Raw genomic sequence first — 19,273 nt, forward strand, 5'->3', positions numbered from 1 at the left:
CAAAAGATTATCCCCTTCCATTTGGTGCATTTCTTCTTTCGTTGCCAACAATGCCAGAGACGAACTCAGCCTCGAGGGATCTTTTTTTATTTCTTTCCTACTCTGTTGTCTATCACAGAGGGGTCTCCAGTGTTACTCAACGCTTATGGTTCCCAATTGCACAATTTTATAGTGATTTTGTTTTTAGGCTAGTTGACTTTTTAATCTAGTTTAAGTGAAATTATATGAATGACCAAAGCATTTTTTCACGAGGAAGTCACATAAAAATTTATTAGTGATCTTAAGAGAGAAAGAGAGCAAGAGAGGGCGAATGTTGATGTTTTTTTTCAGGTGCTGATGATCGGAATTTACAGAACAATAATCCTTTAAGATAAATAAAGGGGAGTAGGGCAGTCTCATGCTGTTGAATATTTTTTCACAACTCTTATTTTTTAATATTTAACTTAGATTTTGAGTATCTGAAAATATTATCCACAATTGTTAGATATCAATTAATAATCCTAGAATTATCTTTTTTCCGTAGTAAATAATGTGTGAAACTGCCCCAAATCTCTCATAGGTCTAATTAAAAATATTAGGAAGCTCGAATCAAAAAGCAGCAAACTACCAATGAGGATTTTAATTGTAAAATTCTGCTTATTAAAAAGAAATTGAGAAGTTTAATTCAAGTTTATTCATCTTCATGTAATGTTTGCAACCACCGCCGTCTTAGCGTTATTTTCATCTTTTACATGCAGTAAAAAAAATCATCAGTTTATGCCTTTAAATCCAGCGACTGATAACGAAAATAGAAATAAGAACTGTGTCTTATTGGGCATCATATTCTTACCGGTACAGTAAAAGCATTAAACCGTTTTTCTCAAATTTATACATTGTTATCATTATTATTCAAAGCAGGGGGGTGACATTAGCTCTGAAATATGCGACCGATTTTAGTGTAAATTTTTTCCTGTTTTCGTACACATTTTACAAGATATCTCCAAAACTACGTAGGTTGCCAATTTGTAGTTTTCGGTTGTCTATTCAATATCAAGTTAGCTATTATTTTGTATTAATATTTTTTACTAATTCATTCTACACTGACAGAAAACAGTTAATAAACTCAAAAGGTTTTTCGGCACGCTAGAAACATATGGGAAACATAGGAAATGACATGCCCCTGATTCAAAGAATGGTTGAGTGTTTACTAAACTGTTCATGATTTATTCGAGCTGAGATCTAACAATTTTTAGGCAAAAGATACATAAATAAAAAATCGTGCGATCTCGTGATTTCTGTAAATTGTGCTATATTGTGGTCTTTGTACTAAGATAACGCAATATGGCGATCTCTATGCAAAAAATCGATCATTATTGCATTTTATCGACGAAAATCTCACGATTGTTTCTTATTCTCACGATTTCGTACGAAATTCCATCGATCTCCTGATATTTGTACATAAAATCTCGCGATCTTACAATTTATGTACAAAAATCGTACGATCTCGTGAGCTCTCTGCAAAAAATCGCAAATTTTTGCCATTTCTGTAAGAAAATCACTCGATCTTGTGATCTCTTTGTGAAAATCGTGCGGTCTTTGTATGAAAATCTTCCGATCTTTGTAAAAAAAATCGCTGAAACTAGAGATCTATGTATAGAAATCGCACGGTCTTCCGATTCCAGTTCAAGAAATTACGTGATTTTGTCACTTAAGTCTCACTCTGCTTAATCTTTTGCAAAAATCACGCGATTTTACCATCTCTGTACGAAATTCACGCGATGTCGCGATTTTTGTGCAAAAAAATCGTGCGATTTTGCAGTCTACGAATATCGCGCAATCACTTGATCTCTATGCAAAAAAATCAAGTGATTTTGTCATACGCGATGTCGCGATCTTTCGATCTTTATGTAAAAATTGCACAATATTTCGATCTGTGTTCGAAAATAAAACGATATTGCGATCCCCATGCAGAGAATAAAACAATCTTGCAATCTCTGTACGATAATCGCGCGATCTCGTGATATTTGTGCAAAAAATCGACCGATTTTGTCATACGCGACCTCGCGATCTCTGTGTAAAATCGCGTGAACTTGCAATCTCTACGAATATCGGGCGATCACGTGATCTCTGTACATTGTGTTTTTCTACACACGATCTCGCGATATTTATGTTAAGATCGCACAATATTCCGACCTCTGTCGGAAAATTACGCAATTTTGCAATCTCCGAACAAAACCATCGAGTAATCTTGGAATTTCTGTACAAAAATTGCGATCTCGTGGTCTCTGTACGAAAATCATGCAATCTTCGGATTCTTGTACAAAAAATTGGTCACTGACGTCTCACTCTTTATCACTCCTTTTAATTTATTTATTATTAATATTTTTCTCGTGGATTTGTCAGTTAATATTGAATTATAAATTTTTGGTAAGGGAAGAGCATCACGGATCGGAATGTTAAGAGACATGCTCCATATTTAGTTGAAAATATAAGCCCCAAAACACTTTTTGGTATTTTTATTTTTGCTAATTAGTCCACTAAATATCCATTTAACTATATCTGTACATTTGATTTTTGAAGATTGACAACGAACTAATAAAAAATAGAGATCATTGCAAACTTGCACTCTGTACCTCGGATCGTCACGAATTTAATCAGGTACTCAATGAAAAATGGTTTTATAAATTAAATCTATAAGTTAATGCACTGCGTTCTTGTGAGAGTCAAAATGGAAGAAAAGTAGTCAACAATTTTTAAAAATTCATTTGAGTTGGTGCAACAATATGGTATTAACCTGACGATCCGAGGGACACTGCCGATCGCTGGTATTCTTCCTTTACTTGGGATATCTTATAAATGAAAATCTTTAGAAGCGATGAACGAAGACTCTGTACGTATAAAAATTGTTATGCCTGCCTCACAATAACTATTGTTTTGTAAACATATTTTTGACATTTCAATGAGAGTAAGTGAGATCTAAATCTAGTCATCTTCCTCACTCTTATAGGAAATTTTGAAAACATGTTTATAAATAAAAATTTTTGTGCGCTGGGCATTATGATTATTCCCCAGCGCACAATAACTTTTGTTTGTAAACATGTTTTCAAAATTTTCTATGAGAGAGAGCGAGATGACTAGATCTGCATTTCATTTACTCTCACAGGAAATTTTGAAAACATGTTTAAAAACAAAAGTTATTGTGTGCTGGGCATATCGGACACATAAACATTTTTTACTATATTTTTCGTTATTTATCTTAATTATTTATTTAAATTATATTCATATAAATACGAATTTATTAAGAAATTCCGATAAAAATATATAAATTGAAGAAAAACGGTGTAATTTTGAACCAATATGCGTAAGTATTTAACTGAATGAATTTTCGGTCTGATGAGATGTAGCAGATAGTGGACGGAAAAATAGACCTCTCTTGATTTTTACTCTTTAATTTATCACGACGTTTCGAGGAGGAATGTCCTCTTCAACAGGTTTCGAATTGGAGGAAAAATCACGTACAGATGGGAAAATTTACTGCTGCACTTCACTTGAACTTTTTTGCGATTTTTACTTAGATGTTCACCATCCAAAAGGCTGACACTGACATTCTGTAACCTGTACGTGATTTTTCCTCCAATTCGAAACCTGATGAAGAGGACATTCATCCTCGAAACGTCGTGAAGAATTAAAGAGTAAAAATCAAGAAAGGTCTATTTTTCCGTCCAGTATCTGCTAAGTATTTAACAATCAATGTGAATCTGCCCTATAAGTATCACGGTTCTGGTGTCTGGCAGCTAACCTGATTTTATCAGGAATATTTCATGAAATCAAAATTCACTCTTCTTTTTTTGAACGTCATTACAAAATCTTAATTCAATCCAATTTTGAGTGCGTTAACACCTAATTTTTCATTTTTTAAAGTAAATCTGTCTTTTGTGACTAAAGTAAATATCGGTTTTAAGCAAGTTTGACTATTTTGCAAAGGTATTGAAATTATCTACAACTTCTCAGAACATCTCAAGTTATAAGATTGAAGCAAGAGACATTTTCAGATCATTTTTTTTTTGAGATTATGGTTTCCTAACATCACCTATTATTTCGAATAAAAATGTCACTGCAATATTCATCAAGATATCACCTGTTTTGTAACTATTTGTCACAAAACTCATTTTCTTAGTTAATAATACACTTAAATTGTCATTGAAATATGTAAATATTGTTCATATTAAAACGTATAGTTCCATAAATATTTTTTAATTTGTAAATCCTCAAAGGATGATGAAAATAAACTGCATAATATTGATATGTCTGACCTTTTGCTCAATAAGACAAAAAGAATAGTACATTTCGTATCGATGAGTTGCTTGGTAATCCATAATAGTTTAATAGTTGATTTTATGATACATGATGGATACATGGTGATGGAGGTATGACTTCCTTTGAAGAGTGCACCTCTGGCATCCAAAGAGTCGCTCGCCAAAGAGACTTGGCGACGCGCGACGGAGCAGTATGCACGATTAGGAAAAAGAAAGTTTATGTGCTTTTTCTGCCAAGCACCATTATTACGTGTTGTGTTGAAGAGAGTAAAGAAAAAAAAACGAAGGAGGATCGTCGACTGGTGGAAGACGCAAAAATTGTTCAGTTCTCACTTTCATTCGGGCCAAACGAGTCGCTCCATTCAGCCAGAGACCATTGAGTCATGATTGCCAGTGACTTAATATTTTCCGTTATGCGCGATCGTTTTACTTTTCTTTGAAATTGTGCTCAAAAAGTAACTGATTGAGTTTAAAGAGATCACTTAAAAGTTGCATCATTGAAAGATGTTTAGGAATTTTTGAGGTTTTTGGAGCATTTATTTTTTTTTAAATATTCTGTGTTGGAGAAGAAAAGTATTTTTTTTTCGCGGAGATGATTAAAAACTGGTCAGAGTGATTTGAGATTGAGAGTATGAAAAAATGTGTATTGTTGAAGTTAATAGAAGAAAGTGATCCTGAAGTGTGAGCCCTTTTTCAAGTGGGGCTTGGAAAAAAAGAGATCCCTCAGTGGCTGAGCAGAAATTAGATAAGAAGAACGTGGGAAAGTGCTTGTAGGAAAGAAAACTCACAACATCATCATGATTCTCAGAATTTTCCTTCCCATAATTCTTTGGCTTTTTGTGATAGTGCATGCAGAAGTAACTGATGAGAATTTTACTATTCACAATACACAGCATCTTGAAGAGATAAGTGATAATGCGACGGATCATGTTGGTGAATATATATCGCATAATCGTGTACGTGATCTTCTCGATCTCTTCAATATTGCCTCGGTATCCCTCGCCTGGCCCAAAATTGCTCATGATGTTCGAACGCCTAATTGCTCGCGCCACATGATGGAATATTTCAGAGGACTTGCAGCTGAAAAAATCTGGGCCATGAAAAGTGAGTAAATATCAAATTAATTATCATGAAATAAAATAGTTGAAAGATTTCTAGGAAGGTAGATTTCTAGGACATGTTCCTCTTTCAATTATTTAAAACAAGAAATAAACGATGCTTATACTCAATTCCTTGCAAATAGAGCATTAAAAGATCTTTCAGCTATAACTGAAGATGTGCTCAAGCCTTGAAGGTTCAATCACTAGTGTCTGAGTCTCTTAGTTAAGGTTCGTTAGAGAATTTATTATAGAAAAAGAAATTCTATTATTTGATTCGGCTTTCTTTAACACAACTCTGCAACACACTCTCTTCTCTTTTAGAGTCATATCTGCGTGTCTCTACACCACAATAAATGTGAATTTGTGTATTAAATACGCTACGTAAACAGAATTATATAAGGTGAAATTTTTAACATACAATATTATGCATTAGTCTGCTGAATCAGCTAACATTAAACCACCGTCCACCAGCTTTACTTTGTGCCGGATTTTTTTTTTATTTTTTTGAAATTGACGATTCAACCTAATCCCACAATATCAACTGAAAACAAGAGTGTCTCGAAAGGGAAACCCCAATGGGGATATAATTTTGATGAAGAGAAAAAGACAATTGGGAAAGAATTCAACTGTCCATGACCACTTTTCCTTCCTTTCAAGTCCACTGCCGCCCAATTTATTCTCTCACCTGTGGTATTTAACATTTTTGGTGAATCGAGAATATTATTATTTTGTGCAAGAAGCTTGCACAGGTAAAAGTTTTTTTATTTCTTTAATTTGTTGCATCCTAAAATGAGATAATAATAAATCTCTTGATTTCAAAATTTTTATCGTATATCAGTTGAATGGCCAAACAGTTAAAATTTTGGCACACCTTTGCTAATAAGGTGGGCTAAAAAAACAAAATGAGAATTTATTATGTTTATTTCAGAACAAAAAAATCAAATTAAACGGTGTTATCACAATTGCACATTAAAATTTTAATTAATGTGATTCATAATATCACAATTAATTGTCGCTGAGCGTCCAAAAATGTGATTTGTGTCTTTTAACAAGATTTAGAAACTGATCTTGTTATTGATAAAAATTTACGACCTACAAAAATTAGTTTAAATTGATTTATAGCATTAAATACGAAAAATTAATAGCCCTTCAGGTTTCGCACATATTCTAGCTTCGAACATTTCAGATTTTCCCATATTCCTTTAATGAATCTGATATAATTTTATTCAGGAAATGTGTGCCTTAATGACAGCTATTAAAATACAGTAGGTGTCAAAAGTTTGTTGCCTCATGTATGTTCGGGAAACCAGGTGCAAAAAATGATAGAAAAAAATACTTTTTAAAATTTTTCTTTTTGCAAATTAGTTGCATGTAATCCGTTATTTATGTATTTCGAAAAAAAATATTTCATTTTATTTCATATAAAGAATTATTGTTTTCCAAAAGTTGTTCATTTTTCATGCGTCAAAAGTTTGTTGCCTCATTTGAAAAGTTACTCAAAAGGGTCGTCAAAAACATGCAACTAACTTAAAATAAACCAACCATATTTTGAGTTTATGTCATTTGAGAGGCCAATGGTGGGTTTGGACATTTCTAAAGTTGTATATGATTAATACATGTGTTTAAAAGTGATAATAAATAACAAGAAGTAATCTGTTTTTTTGATAATTCATAAATTAGGTTAAAATGGCATGTTAGACGGAGTTAAAAGGTGGGAAATCATTCAGAGATACTGCCGGAATGAATCTGCGTCGTTAATTTTCAAATTTTATAGAAAATCACGAAAGGTTATACATTAAATTTTCGAATATTATATTAATTAGGTACGAGTACATCTGAAAAACGCTACTGGCAGACCTAAAGTTTCGACTCAGAGGGTTGATAACAGCGTTGTAAGTATCTCTGATAGTGACCCAAGACCCAATTATGTCTGCTTCATAAATTGAAAGACAGTGGTTGGTTACTGAAGGAACACAGGTTCCTACAGTTACAAAAACATGCTCATATTGAAAGAAAATGGTAGGAATGTTTGAGTGGCTCTCAATGTTCCATTGGTAAGCAAAACCAATGGAATATTGGGAATATTGCTTGTCAGAAAGTGCCCATGCTTTAAACGGTTCCAAGCTTCATAATTACTGATTTTTTCTTATGTTTCTGAATAAATGTGACCCCGAAATATTATTTTAAAAACCGGTGACTTTCCTCTAGTTTTTAAAATATGGTTGCGATTAGTCACATTTGTTGAAAAACATAAAAAAAATTTGGTATTTATGAAGCTTGGTACAGTGCAAAGAATGGGCACTTTTCCCTACACAGAAAAAAATATTTTGTAAAAATGATTGTAAATGTTTGTGAATTCCTAATGGGGGAGTTACAAAATGCTCGTGAATCGTATAACCCACAAACAAGTTCGTAAAAGTGTACTTTTTCACAAACATTGTTCATAACATGATCACTTGCCGAGCATTTTTTGTACTTTTACATTAATTTATTCGTAAATATTCGTAAACACACAAAAAATGTTCGTAAAATTTTGTCATTTGTTGGTAAATGTTCGTCAGGCAAACAAAAATTTACGAACAAATGACAAAGTTTTATAAACATTTTTTGTGTTATACCATTTACGAGCATTTCGTAAGTCATTCATAGGAATTCACAAACATTTACAAACATTTTTCAAAATACTTTTTTTTCTGTGAAGGAAAAATATGGTGTGTGCGAAGCCTGAAAGCTTTTCCCTATGCTTTAAGTCAATTTAAACCTATTTTTCAATAACGAGTCAACCTTTTTATCAATAAATAGAGCAAACCCTAATTATTAAATCAATCTAACACATGAATCAAACATAAGGGGAAGTGGGGTATCTTTGAAAGTGAGATATTTTTCTTGGAATTGATTTCTACTTCCTCTTATGAACACTAATTCTCATTAGTGACAATTAATGTGAATCTCATTAAAAATTAAATGTAAAGTTTGACACCTGGGAAAGACTAGAAAATGAAAAAAATACTTGAAAAAAAAACTTAAATAAGTACTTTACTTTTTTCTCTTATAAACAATACACAATTAATTTAAAATTGAAGTTCTTGCTTGTGAGATATTATTAAAAAGTTTTTATTTTACTTTATACTTTTTAAGTGCGCTGACAGAATAGGATTTATTTGATTTAATCCTTTAAGAGTGAATAAAGTGACAAATGACGAGAACGAAGAGAAAAACACTTAAGCTTTAGAGGTTTTTCACTTAATGTTCAATTAAAATTCATCTAGGTAAAATATTATGCAACTTAAATTTCCTAAAGTCGTCTTCCTAAATCTTGTATGTTTTTTTTTACTCAAACCTTTTTTCTAAGATTGGTTAAATATTATAAAGAACTTATAGATTCTAATATTTTCAATTTATTCTGAATTTTCATGATTAAAAAGCCTTCTTTGTCTCGAATCACCTCCGCATTTTCTGTTTCAGTTAATCTTTATTCTGATTGTATTTTAAAGTAATTATCATTGTATTTGTATAGTCCCTTAATTGTAAAATGCTTTGCTTGGGGCATGAATAAATGTTTATTATTATTATTATTATTATTATTATTATTATTATTATTATTATTATTATATTAAAGGTTTGTTGCAAAACTTTATAAACTGAGAAGATCATAATGTTAAACTCTCAATATTTGGACCAACTGATGGAAATTTTATTTCGCCAAGTGTTCGTAGGAGTTCCCAAAAATGGGGTACCTTTTTTGGAACTTCACATTAACTTCTTATTTTATGGATAAAACCTTGAAAATACACAGTACAATGTAGGTTATGCAATGGTAATATTTTCGAAAAATAATTAAAACATCATGCGATGCAAAAATATTACATTTGACTTATAGGGAAAGACTGAGCGATGCTGTATTTTTATTTATTATAACCCATTGTAACTCAATTGTTTAACTCAAGGGACAAAAATTTCTTACGTATATAATCCCTTGTTCATATTTTTTCATCCTACTCCACAGATGAGTAATACGAGTTTTACGAATTCGATTGATGTACTTAATCTAAAGGTTAAACAGTTAAAATTAAAGACATTGATTTATATTTTCCTGGACCCTCCTCAGAATGAATTTTTACTTAAGAAATACGATAGGTGTTATTTTTTAAATGTTTACTAAGCAACTACAGCTTGTATTAACTTCAAATATCCATGACTCTTAATATAACCAGCCTGATTCTAATTTGATTATAACTCGATTTTTTAAATGAATATCTCGGCAAATCGTAATTCATCAATTTTGAGTGTTTTTCTGGTTAAAATTGATTTTATTGACCATAAATGTTTATCTTATTTTAGAATAACTTTTAAACGACAAGTATTCAGTGATGTATTTATTATTTTTATGTCCAATGTGTATAACATAAAGAAAATCAATTAAATCCTAAATCAAATAAATTGCAATACTTTCCTAATACAGGTTTCAGGCCAGAAGTTTAGCCCAGTTTTCGAATCCCTCAAAGTCCTTAATGAGTAATTTTAGTGGTTTTAAAAATCTAATGAATCTTTTGGTTATACATGAAACTATATCAAAATTTTATTTAAAAAAATCCTGGTTGATGAAAAATGAGAGAAACTAAGCCATTTAATCTTCAGAACGATTTTCAGGCTAGAGGTTTAGCATAGTTCTCGAAGATTTCAAAATCCTAAAAGCAATCGATTTTATTAGTTTCTAAGAATCTAACAGATTATTTATCCTCAATAACCAATCTTAAGTCAAAATATTCCGAAAAGCCTTGAATGGTAAAAAATTAGAAAAGTTAAGCCATATGACTAAGGCTTCTATCAGAAACTCGTATAAAAAGTAATTCTTCAGTCCTTTGTAATTCGAAAAGATTTTATTAACTAATATTTTAAAACTTGCAAAAATCACAATACAATGTTAAAAACTATTGTAAAGCGGTCTTCAGACTAGAGGTTTGGTCTATTTCCGGAAGGCTTTAAAATCCTAAATAGCCTAAATAGCAACCAAGTTTGTTGGCTTTTTATAATTTAACAGGTCATTAATTCTTAATAATTCAATATCCTGCATTATTTTTCCCCCAAAAAAATGTAATTGATCAGAAATTAGAGCTGTCAAGCTTTATGGCTAAGCCTTAGGCGCCTTAGGTCTGAAGCCCGTATAACCTAAACACTGAGCATCCGCTGTTAAGCTATTTACAAAGAATATATGAAGAAGGATTTCTTTTTAATGTTTACGACTTCCAATACTGCGATAATTTAGGATAGGCTTTTATTTGTCTGTTAAATTAATTCAACCGAACGTTTACATTCAGATCCTTCTTAAAGCCCAAATTTCTTCAGAGCATGTTTGTTTATTTGACCCAAAACCTCTTCTAAATATTCATCTTGAACTTGACTGATGGCTCTTAAATTGTGTATTATACAAATTGTATAAATTATACATATAGGTACAACAATTCTCAGCATTGTTATGAATTTATTTCATCACTTCTTTTCTCTTTGCGGAAAGCTATCCACATTTGTCTGGAACTTACTTTCTCAAGTTCAAGAATATCTCCTACTCTACAAATTGTTTACTTTTCAACTGAAAAAAAACTCTTATACTTGAGGAATCTTCTTTCAAAAATGCTAATTAGTTGCCATTCCAATGCACGATGTCTTTATGATGGATTTTTTTGGGCGAGACACACCATCTTTAAACAAACTATTTTCATATTTTTTTAAGCTTTAAATTGGCCATCTCCAGTGTCTCGAGTTAAAGATTATGAAAATAATAAATTTGGCAATCCAAGAGATTTATTAAATTTGAGAATATGGTTTATTTCTCGAAGGGAAAACGTGTTCAGTGACAATTAAAAAAATATTGTCGTTACGTGAAAATGACTACCAGTGTCTTCTTCATAAAACTTATTTGGTCATGCCGTGTACTTTCTCCCAAAAAAATATGTGTAACTCTTGAAAAATTTAGCTTATTTTTTGGCGTAAATGCACAATGAATATTCCGGAATCGTCTCGTGCAAATTGAAAGCCCAAGAAGAAGGTGAAGAAAAAATATTGAATGTTGGTTATGCAATTGTTGTCTCATGAATTCACTTGGAAGGTATAGTTTTTTTTTTTTTGTTGCCTCTACTCTCGCAAGTCTCGCTTTTTTTTACCTCTATCTACCTTCGTGGGCCATTGAGGTAATTTTCGGACAATATTGATCTTTTTTTCTGACCATTCATGTACTATATAAGTTATTTCTCGCAGCATTTCTAATTTTTTCATTGATCACGTTTTTGTGATGATTTGGAACCTAGTTGATTGCTATCTTCGAAAAGTAACGAGATATGTTTTTTCTTCTATATGTTTCTGGGTCAAAATTCATGGATAATATTCATGGTAATAAGAAGTATATTTCCGACTAAGAGTTACTTAAAGTGAATTAAACCAAATTGTTTATTTATTGAAAGTTAATAATAGATTATGTTGATGTGATAAAGTTGAACAGTTTCCGAACTGCTTGAATAACGTAAAAATTAAAAGTTGTCTTTAAAAGTTGGTTTATGATTTTACAATATTTATTGATAAGTAAAATTGTTCTGCTAAATCTAATTGCAGAATATAGGATCATATTAAGCTTAGAAGTTCGAGTATACCGTGAAATCTTTTTAGCTCCGTCACACTTTCGATTAAATATCAATCTTTCATTGGCAATGAATGAGTATCATGTGGTGTTATTTGAATTTAAAAGTACCGCAAGCGGGTAACTGTGGCCTCCGGAAGTGACTGTGCCCCTTCTCTAGGACTTAACCCTTTAAGGACGATTGGAACACCGGTGTCCCATAAAGAAAATAATTTTTCCTGACTACCTGAAGTTATTTTTTTCTTATGTTTGTACGTACTTGCAAAGTAGAAGGTTGAAGGAATCTAGGATATTTTTTGCAAGTCTCTAGCTATTTTCTAAATAGTAAATTTTTAAGCTTAAAAATTACGAATTTTTAAATTCTCATAACGAAAATTAATTTTAATTATTTTTTATACTTCTAATATTTTTTATACAAAACCGTTTTGGAAAAAGAAACTACAATAGTCAAATATAATATTTTTCATTAAAGTAAAAATTATGATTCATTGCTATTGTCAGAAAAATTACTTGAATTTTTGGGCTATTTTTGTTCCTATCGTTCATAGATATAAAAAAAACACTGAATCAGACTCTGTTGGATTTTCTAAGGCTAGATGTAAGACCTTTAACTGATTTTGTTAATCGGTTTCATTTTTATTGCTGATTTTCGGTTCGCGAAAACTGTCTCGTCGTTAAAGGGTTAAGGATGGTGTTCACCGATCCGATCTACAACGTCCGATTAGTGTAGACCATCCTTACAAATGCTTGAATTAAAGAAAAGCATGAACAGCAGCGGACAAAGTCACTCCCGGGGGCCAAAATCACCCTCATCTAATGATACTATTTATTTTCTCAGTTTCTAGTATCTTGAAAACAAATAAATGAACATCATTTTCTGAAGTAAAGGAACCTAGAACAAAACACGTTCAATAGAAAATTACAAAATTCAACTTATTTTGTTTATACGACAAAAGGAATATCTCAATCGAAGAAAATTTCTTCTAAGTTGATATGAGATTGCTGTGGGAAGTGTAATGCAATTTGCTGTGGATCAACTAGGATGATCAGATCATAAAATATATTTTTATTAAATTGGAAAAGTCATTCGTTTTAAAACTTCCTCCAATGAATAAGAGGATTTTTTTGTGAGTAAGCCACGAAGTTGTAACAGAGTGTGCCAGCATTTTTAAGGATAGGGTCTTAGCAAGCGCCTGACAAGTTGGCCTTTTTATATGGAGCTATTTGAAGCCAATTCCTAAATTGATCTCGGACTCAGCTCACAGTGGTCCAAGGAAAAAAATTATTTAAACAAAAATTTAGTATATTTATCCCTCCATACGGAAAGGTATCTTATAATACGGAAAAATTTCTCACTTTTTAAATATTTAGCATAACGGTCACGAGTGCAGAAAAATTCCCATACGCATTTGTATGTGAAAGTAAGAAATTGGCTTCAACTTTGAAGGCCACTCATCGGGGACTAGGGTCTTGGGTCTTTGGTTAGCAGGTAAGACAGCGGCAAACGCATGGTACATAATACCGGCTTCAGACCTAAGGCTTAGCTATATGGCTTAATTGCTCTACCCAAGAAGCAAAATAGCTGTCTTATAGAACCAAGTATTAGACAAGTCTTTTAGTGCACTTTTAAAAGACTTAAAGTGAAAATTTTCTGTTGAAATTCCTATAGCAGCTCTTAAGATCCTTAAGAGTGCGCCACTTTACTTATAGTAATCTCAGTGATGGAAGCAAGAGCGTTATAAGTAAATAAATAGGTTTTTGGTTCTATAGTGCCTTACTTAAGGAATTCTACAAGACTATTTTAAGAAAAAATTGCTGCTTGGGTAATTTCTCATCAATCACAATTTTTTGGAAAAATTAACTTAGGGTTGGATTATTAAACATAAATGACCTATTAGACTCTCAAAAGCAATAAAATTCCTCGCTATTTAGGATATTGAGGCCTTCGAGAACTGGGTTAAACCTCTAGTCTGAAGACCGCTTAAGATTAAGCGAAGTTGAGTAATAAATTATCATTAATATAAAATGGTCCACCTGAATAAACATTTAAAGCGTATTTAATATTCCCTACAAACAAGTGATTTTCTTTCGTAGAGGAAAGTAATCTTCTAAACACCTCAAGTAGTTAATCTATTATCGTTGGATCTCTAGAAGTGGTAATGGAGGCATGCACATTAATAATAAATAAAAATAAAAAGTAGAAAGAATACAAAAAATAACAAAAAAGCTCTCTTTTATGGCCTCTACACACTAGAGTAATTTATGTTTATATTGAAGCAAATTCCCTACGATTTTGTAGGAAAAACTCTTCAAAATAGACATAAATTGCTCTAGTTTGCAGAGGCAGAGGCAATTAAAAACATATTCGCATTTTACGAATACGCAGTTTTTAGATAAGATGCTGTATTTCATCAGTTTCTTCCGCTGTTCGTCAGAGGATTGCCTTCTTCTCAAAAACGAAAAGACTCAATTTTCTCCAAAGCTTTCGACCCTCGGTATGGTTATTCTTCAGTGGGCTGAGGACATTCCTGATTTTTAATAAACAACCATCATAATATACATTTCAATTGGATAAAAAAAATCACTTTTACGATAAGAATGCAATAATTTCTCAATATTTTTTTTCTATTAAAATTTATAATTACACAGATTTACAGTGATCCAGTTGAGCACTATATCATTGTCTATGATTTTTTCTCATTCAATAGTAGAATTTTGAATATTTGTCGTCAAATTATTTAAATAAGCCTCTGAATTTTAAGATAAATCTAAGTAATAAAACTTTAAAGGTTTACTCGTAGGGGGAAGTGGGGCACCTTTAAAAGTGGGGCACTTTTGAAATTGGGATTTTTCTCCCATGTTTAAGTGAAACAGAGCTATATTATAATGTAATTTAGCTTCTTAATCTGTTTGTGCAGCTAAATTTTATCACGATAAGGTTCAATTTTATTTAAAAATAGGTGAAAAATCCCAATTTCAAAGGTACCCCACTTTCAAAGGTGCCCCACTTCCCCCTATTGTCTAATAAAGATTTTGAATTATTGTGAGAATTTTACGAACTTTAGTTCAATGTTAATTGTATTTATGTACAGAGAAATCGTCAATCAGAGCAAATGACACTCAAATCATCCAATTTTTTCTCAGTGGAGACAGGAAAAATTCCTGCCTCCACCCAGAATCGAACTGGAGACCTCTCGTTAACTAGACGAGTGCTCTACCAACTGAGCTATTAGAGGCCACATGCTCTGCTTGACTTGCTACACGACCTTGAAGATTTTGAATTTCAAAGTGTTAAATTTATAGACCTGTAGGGCTTCTATACACTAGAGAACTTTATGTCAATTATTAGTTATTTATTATTACATTAAATGTAAAAAATCGAAATCGAGGCTGAAATGCAAATCTTAAAGTTCTTTAAGATTTCTTTAATTATAAAGTTTATTCTTTAAAACCTTTACAGAAAATTTTGAACTAAGATTGGACTCAGAACTGGAAATCTTTGATTTTGATACAAAACATTTATTTATTTATTTATTTATTTATTTATTGTGCTTACACTCGAGTCCTTTTCAAGTAATTATATGCTTTGCGTTTATGCGGCCACCGCCGTCTTAGCGTTGATGACCAACCTCCAGAGTGAAAACGGTGGAAAACTCCTTCACAGGTTGTATATGCCAATCATTCACAGGATACATAGTTATAAATTTTTATATATATGACATAACAACAATCCCTAAACACCGTTATGCAAAATTTAAATACAGGATCTCGAGGGATAAGTAGCGACTTAAAATTTAAGTAATTTTGTGTTGTCGCTACTGAGTTCAGTAATAAAACATATTGAACTTAAATCTTAAGGCTTTATTTGTCCCAGAATTGGAGGGGACACTTCTAAATATTTTGATGGTACGCAAAATTTCGTGTTTGATATTTTTCCTCGTATTGCGTTAGTGGCGTTAGCATTAATGGAGTTACTTCACTTTGTAGGCCCACTGAGCATAAATTTTTTATTCATCTAATAAAACAAACGTTCCGACTATAATTTAACACTCTACTTATAATCTCGTTATTTGTCTATTTTGTCTCGATTGCATCTGACTAGTTACAAAAATATGTGTTGTTATATCACCGAATAATAAAAACTGCGAAATATTAACCACTTACGGAGTGATCTAATATACTTCCAAATGGTTTTTTTAAAAGAGATATAATATAATATTAACTCTCATCTTCTGCGTGATTTATTAACCCATATTTCTCAACAAATGTGCACAAGAAAAACATTAAATTTGTCTGATATGGTGTTTTGCATCGTCTGCGGCATGTCTAAAAGTTTGCGGAAATTGGAAATTGTTTGGGTTTCCCCCGTATTTCCACTTCATTAATCATGCAATTGATCTGAATGGCTCTTCTGCTTTGGAATTGAATGTATAGGCGCAATTTTTTTCTAAGACGCAAGACATTTGCGAAATTTTTTTTTTCACAATAGTGCGTTTTGTGAATTAAACATCTTTCGCGATATTCTTTGTCTTGTCTCTGCACTATGAATTGAAAATTAAAATTTATTTAGTCTGCCTGCAAACGTCCTCCAAAGTGACATAAATAGAAAAAAAAATGTTGCGAGAAAGCATAAAAATTGTGTCAATTAGCACGTGTGATTTAATTACTCAAAATTATTTTCCTCATCTTCTCTGTCTCTTTGCAGTGGATGATGCAAGTGGACATTATACAGCTGGCTTCTTCTACGGCAATAACTACTGGATGGGCTCAATAAATCTCTGCTCAGCTATTGCGAATGATGATGCTGAAAAAGTAATGAAATTTGGTAATTTACCCTCTTTTTTTCTCACAAAATTTTTATACCCAAATAGTATAATTTGTATGTATATAATGATTTGAGAAGTTTTCATACAAAATCAAAATTTAAGAAGGAAATATCGAATAACAGGTAAACTTAAAACATCGTCATTTTGAGACATCAAAAGTTTAGAATAGAACCGTTGATTTGATCAAAGTGTTATTCCTTTCAGGACAATTGGGTCATTAGTTCTAACCGTGGATAAATTAGCTAAAAAAATGAAGTTCTCATTCACTTAATTTTTGTGAAATTACTTGGATTAAATAGATAAATATTTTAATGAATATCAGGATAAAATATCACTTTAATTAAACAGGGATTTGCTCAATATTTTTTCTCATACGAAGTAGAACATTCTGCTGTATAACTATTTTTTATCCCTTGGCTAATATAGTCTCGTTTTGCCATAATATAATTTTTTTCACATGCAACATCTTTTCTTCTACACGAATATAATAGTGGAAGGAATAACAATTTAAAGAAAAACTTAACCATTTCCTGGGAAGCTCTAGAAGTTCAACTTCCCGATTTGAAAGTCACGACCCTAACGACAGTCATGAAATTTTTTATGGGAATATTTTTAGTAGTTGAAACACAAAATTTAACCCTCTAACGTCCAATTTTTAAATATGCAAAAAAATGTAGTGTGATAATTTTTTCTAGACTAATTACGGTTTAATAAATTAAAAAATACCATCCGTTCTTCATTTTTTTTTTAGTTTAGGCAAAAAATGCAAAAATATAAAAAAAATTGAAACTCTTTTTGCTTCTAAAATTCACATTTTTACTTTTTTCAAATGTTTTAAATAAAATACACAAAGTAGAACGATATATCTTTCAGTAAAAATAAATTTATTTTAGTCAGATTACTTTAAACCGGTATTTTTCTTGATTTTGGAAATGAGATTTTTTCCACAAAAAAAATCATACTTTTTCCCTGACCTGTCACAAAAAACTTTGGATAGCAATTAAACGAAGAGTCAAATTGAGTTCAAACCTTGAATGGATGTTATATTGAGGATATTATAGCAATTCTGAATAAATTAAACCTTTATTGCCGCTGTAAATGAGATTTTTGTAATGCTACCCTGCGGTGACTCTTAACCGTTAAAGGGTTAATTTTCTGCAGAAAATTTGATTCTAATGACGCTGACATACCTGTATAATTTATAGAAATTCAATAAATTGAAATTTTGCTTCTAATCCCATCAAACTGAAATCAGGGGTGGAATGATAACTTTTCGACACTATCGAATCGATAGGATTGATAAATCTATATCTGTTAGATTAAGTGAATGTCGACCATTTACGATAGGATGTGACTGTTGATGAATTTAGTATGTGACTGTTGATAAATATCTTTATTAGATACAGGAAGTACAGCTATCGTTTATTTTTTTCAGAATCGATAGTCGATAGTATCGAATATAAGTTGTCATGTCACCTCTGTATTTTATTAAATTTAGTGAACGACACATTTTTAAACATTATTGTGTCATCTTTATATCAATATGACTGTTGATAAATATTTATATTAGTTCTTATGTGGTTACCGACGGATTATTTGTATTGTGAAGAAACCGGTGAGCGTCGGGGATATAGTGCAGCTCAGAAAAACAACGTTTCTTCCCAACTTCCGTGTGTATTGTCAGCTCAATTTTTACCGCTTTCATGATTGAACTGTGTGTGTTTTCAGCGCAATCTTAACCCTTTTATACTTCATCTGTGCGTATTTTGCCCATAATTTTAACGAAATTAATTTAATTCTAATGACATAACATGCTGAATTTGATCAAAAATATGAGTATTGGTCAATTTATATAGCCAGATATTAGTGGACTATATAATAACTGCTCTACTTTCATATATTTATCAGTGAATCACATTTTTAATTAAATAAAAGTCAGTTTTTCTAATAATTGAGAAGATCTTTTATGACAAGAGTAAATTTGAGCTTATTTTTATGAGAAAATGTTTCACAGATATAATTTAACAAATTATACTCATAAACAAGTCTAAGAATTCATAATACAAAATAATATTGTCGCTTTATTAAATTTTAGAAAATATAGTTTTGGGGTAGAAGTCCGATCGTGGTAGACTTAAAAAGTAGACTTGGGAAGAATTGTTGGTTTTCTGAGCTGCCCTATATCCCCGACGCTCACCGGTTTCTTCACAATATTTATATTAGCTACAAAAAGTTTATTTCGCATTTAAATATTTCAGAATTGACAGTTAATAGTATCGAAAAGAAGTTATAATGTTACCCCAAATGTAATTGTCTCTTTCTGTCGAATGAAAATTTCAATTTCAATTTAATATTCAAATTTTTATTCAATTTCATTTTACAGAAAAGGACAGTTATTCTGTTTGAAGAAATAGGAAGTAA

At 31.4% G+C, this 19,273-nt stretch overlaps 2 protein-coding genes across 4 annotated transcripts in view; one reads left to right on the forward strand and one right to left on the reverse strand.

Moving 5' to 3' along the window:
- LOC129802702 (parathymosin-like) overlaps positions 1-19,273 on the reverse strand; it is a 265,721-nt gene that overhangs the window by 219,038 nt on the left and 27,410 nt on the right. The window lies entirely within an intron of this gene.
- Positions 1-19,273, forward strand: part of LOC129802681 (N-acetylneuraminate 9-O-acetyltransferase) — a 49,155-nt gene that overhangs the window by 12,014 nt on the left and 17,868 nt on the right. Inside the window, exons 2-3 of one of the 3 annotated variants that reach the window (XM_055848685.1) lie at positions 5,189-5,399; positions 16,732-16,851. In XM_055848685.1, coding sequence (XP_055704660.1) covers positions 5,189-5,399; positions 16,732-16,851 — 331 coding nt within the window. Of the gene's footprint in view, positions 1-57; positions 664-5,188; positions 5,400-16,731; positions 16,852-19,273 lie in introns of those variants that run through there. The other 2 variants (XM_055848683.1, XM_055848682.1) reach the window with 2 other exon arrangements.

This window comes from Phlebotomus papatasi, chromosome 2, assembly GCF_024763615.1.
Source record: "Phlebotomus papatasi isolate M1 chromosome 2, Ppap_2.1, whole genome shotgun sequence".
Classification (NCBI taxonomy): domain Eukaryota; kingdom Metazoa; phylum Arthropoda; class Insecta; order Diptera; family Psychodidae; genus Phlebotomus; species Phlebotomus papatasi.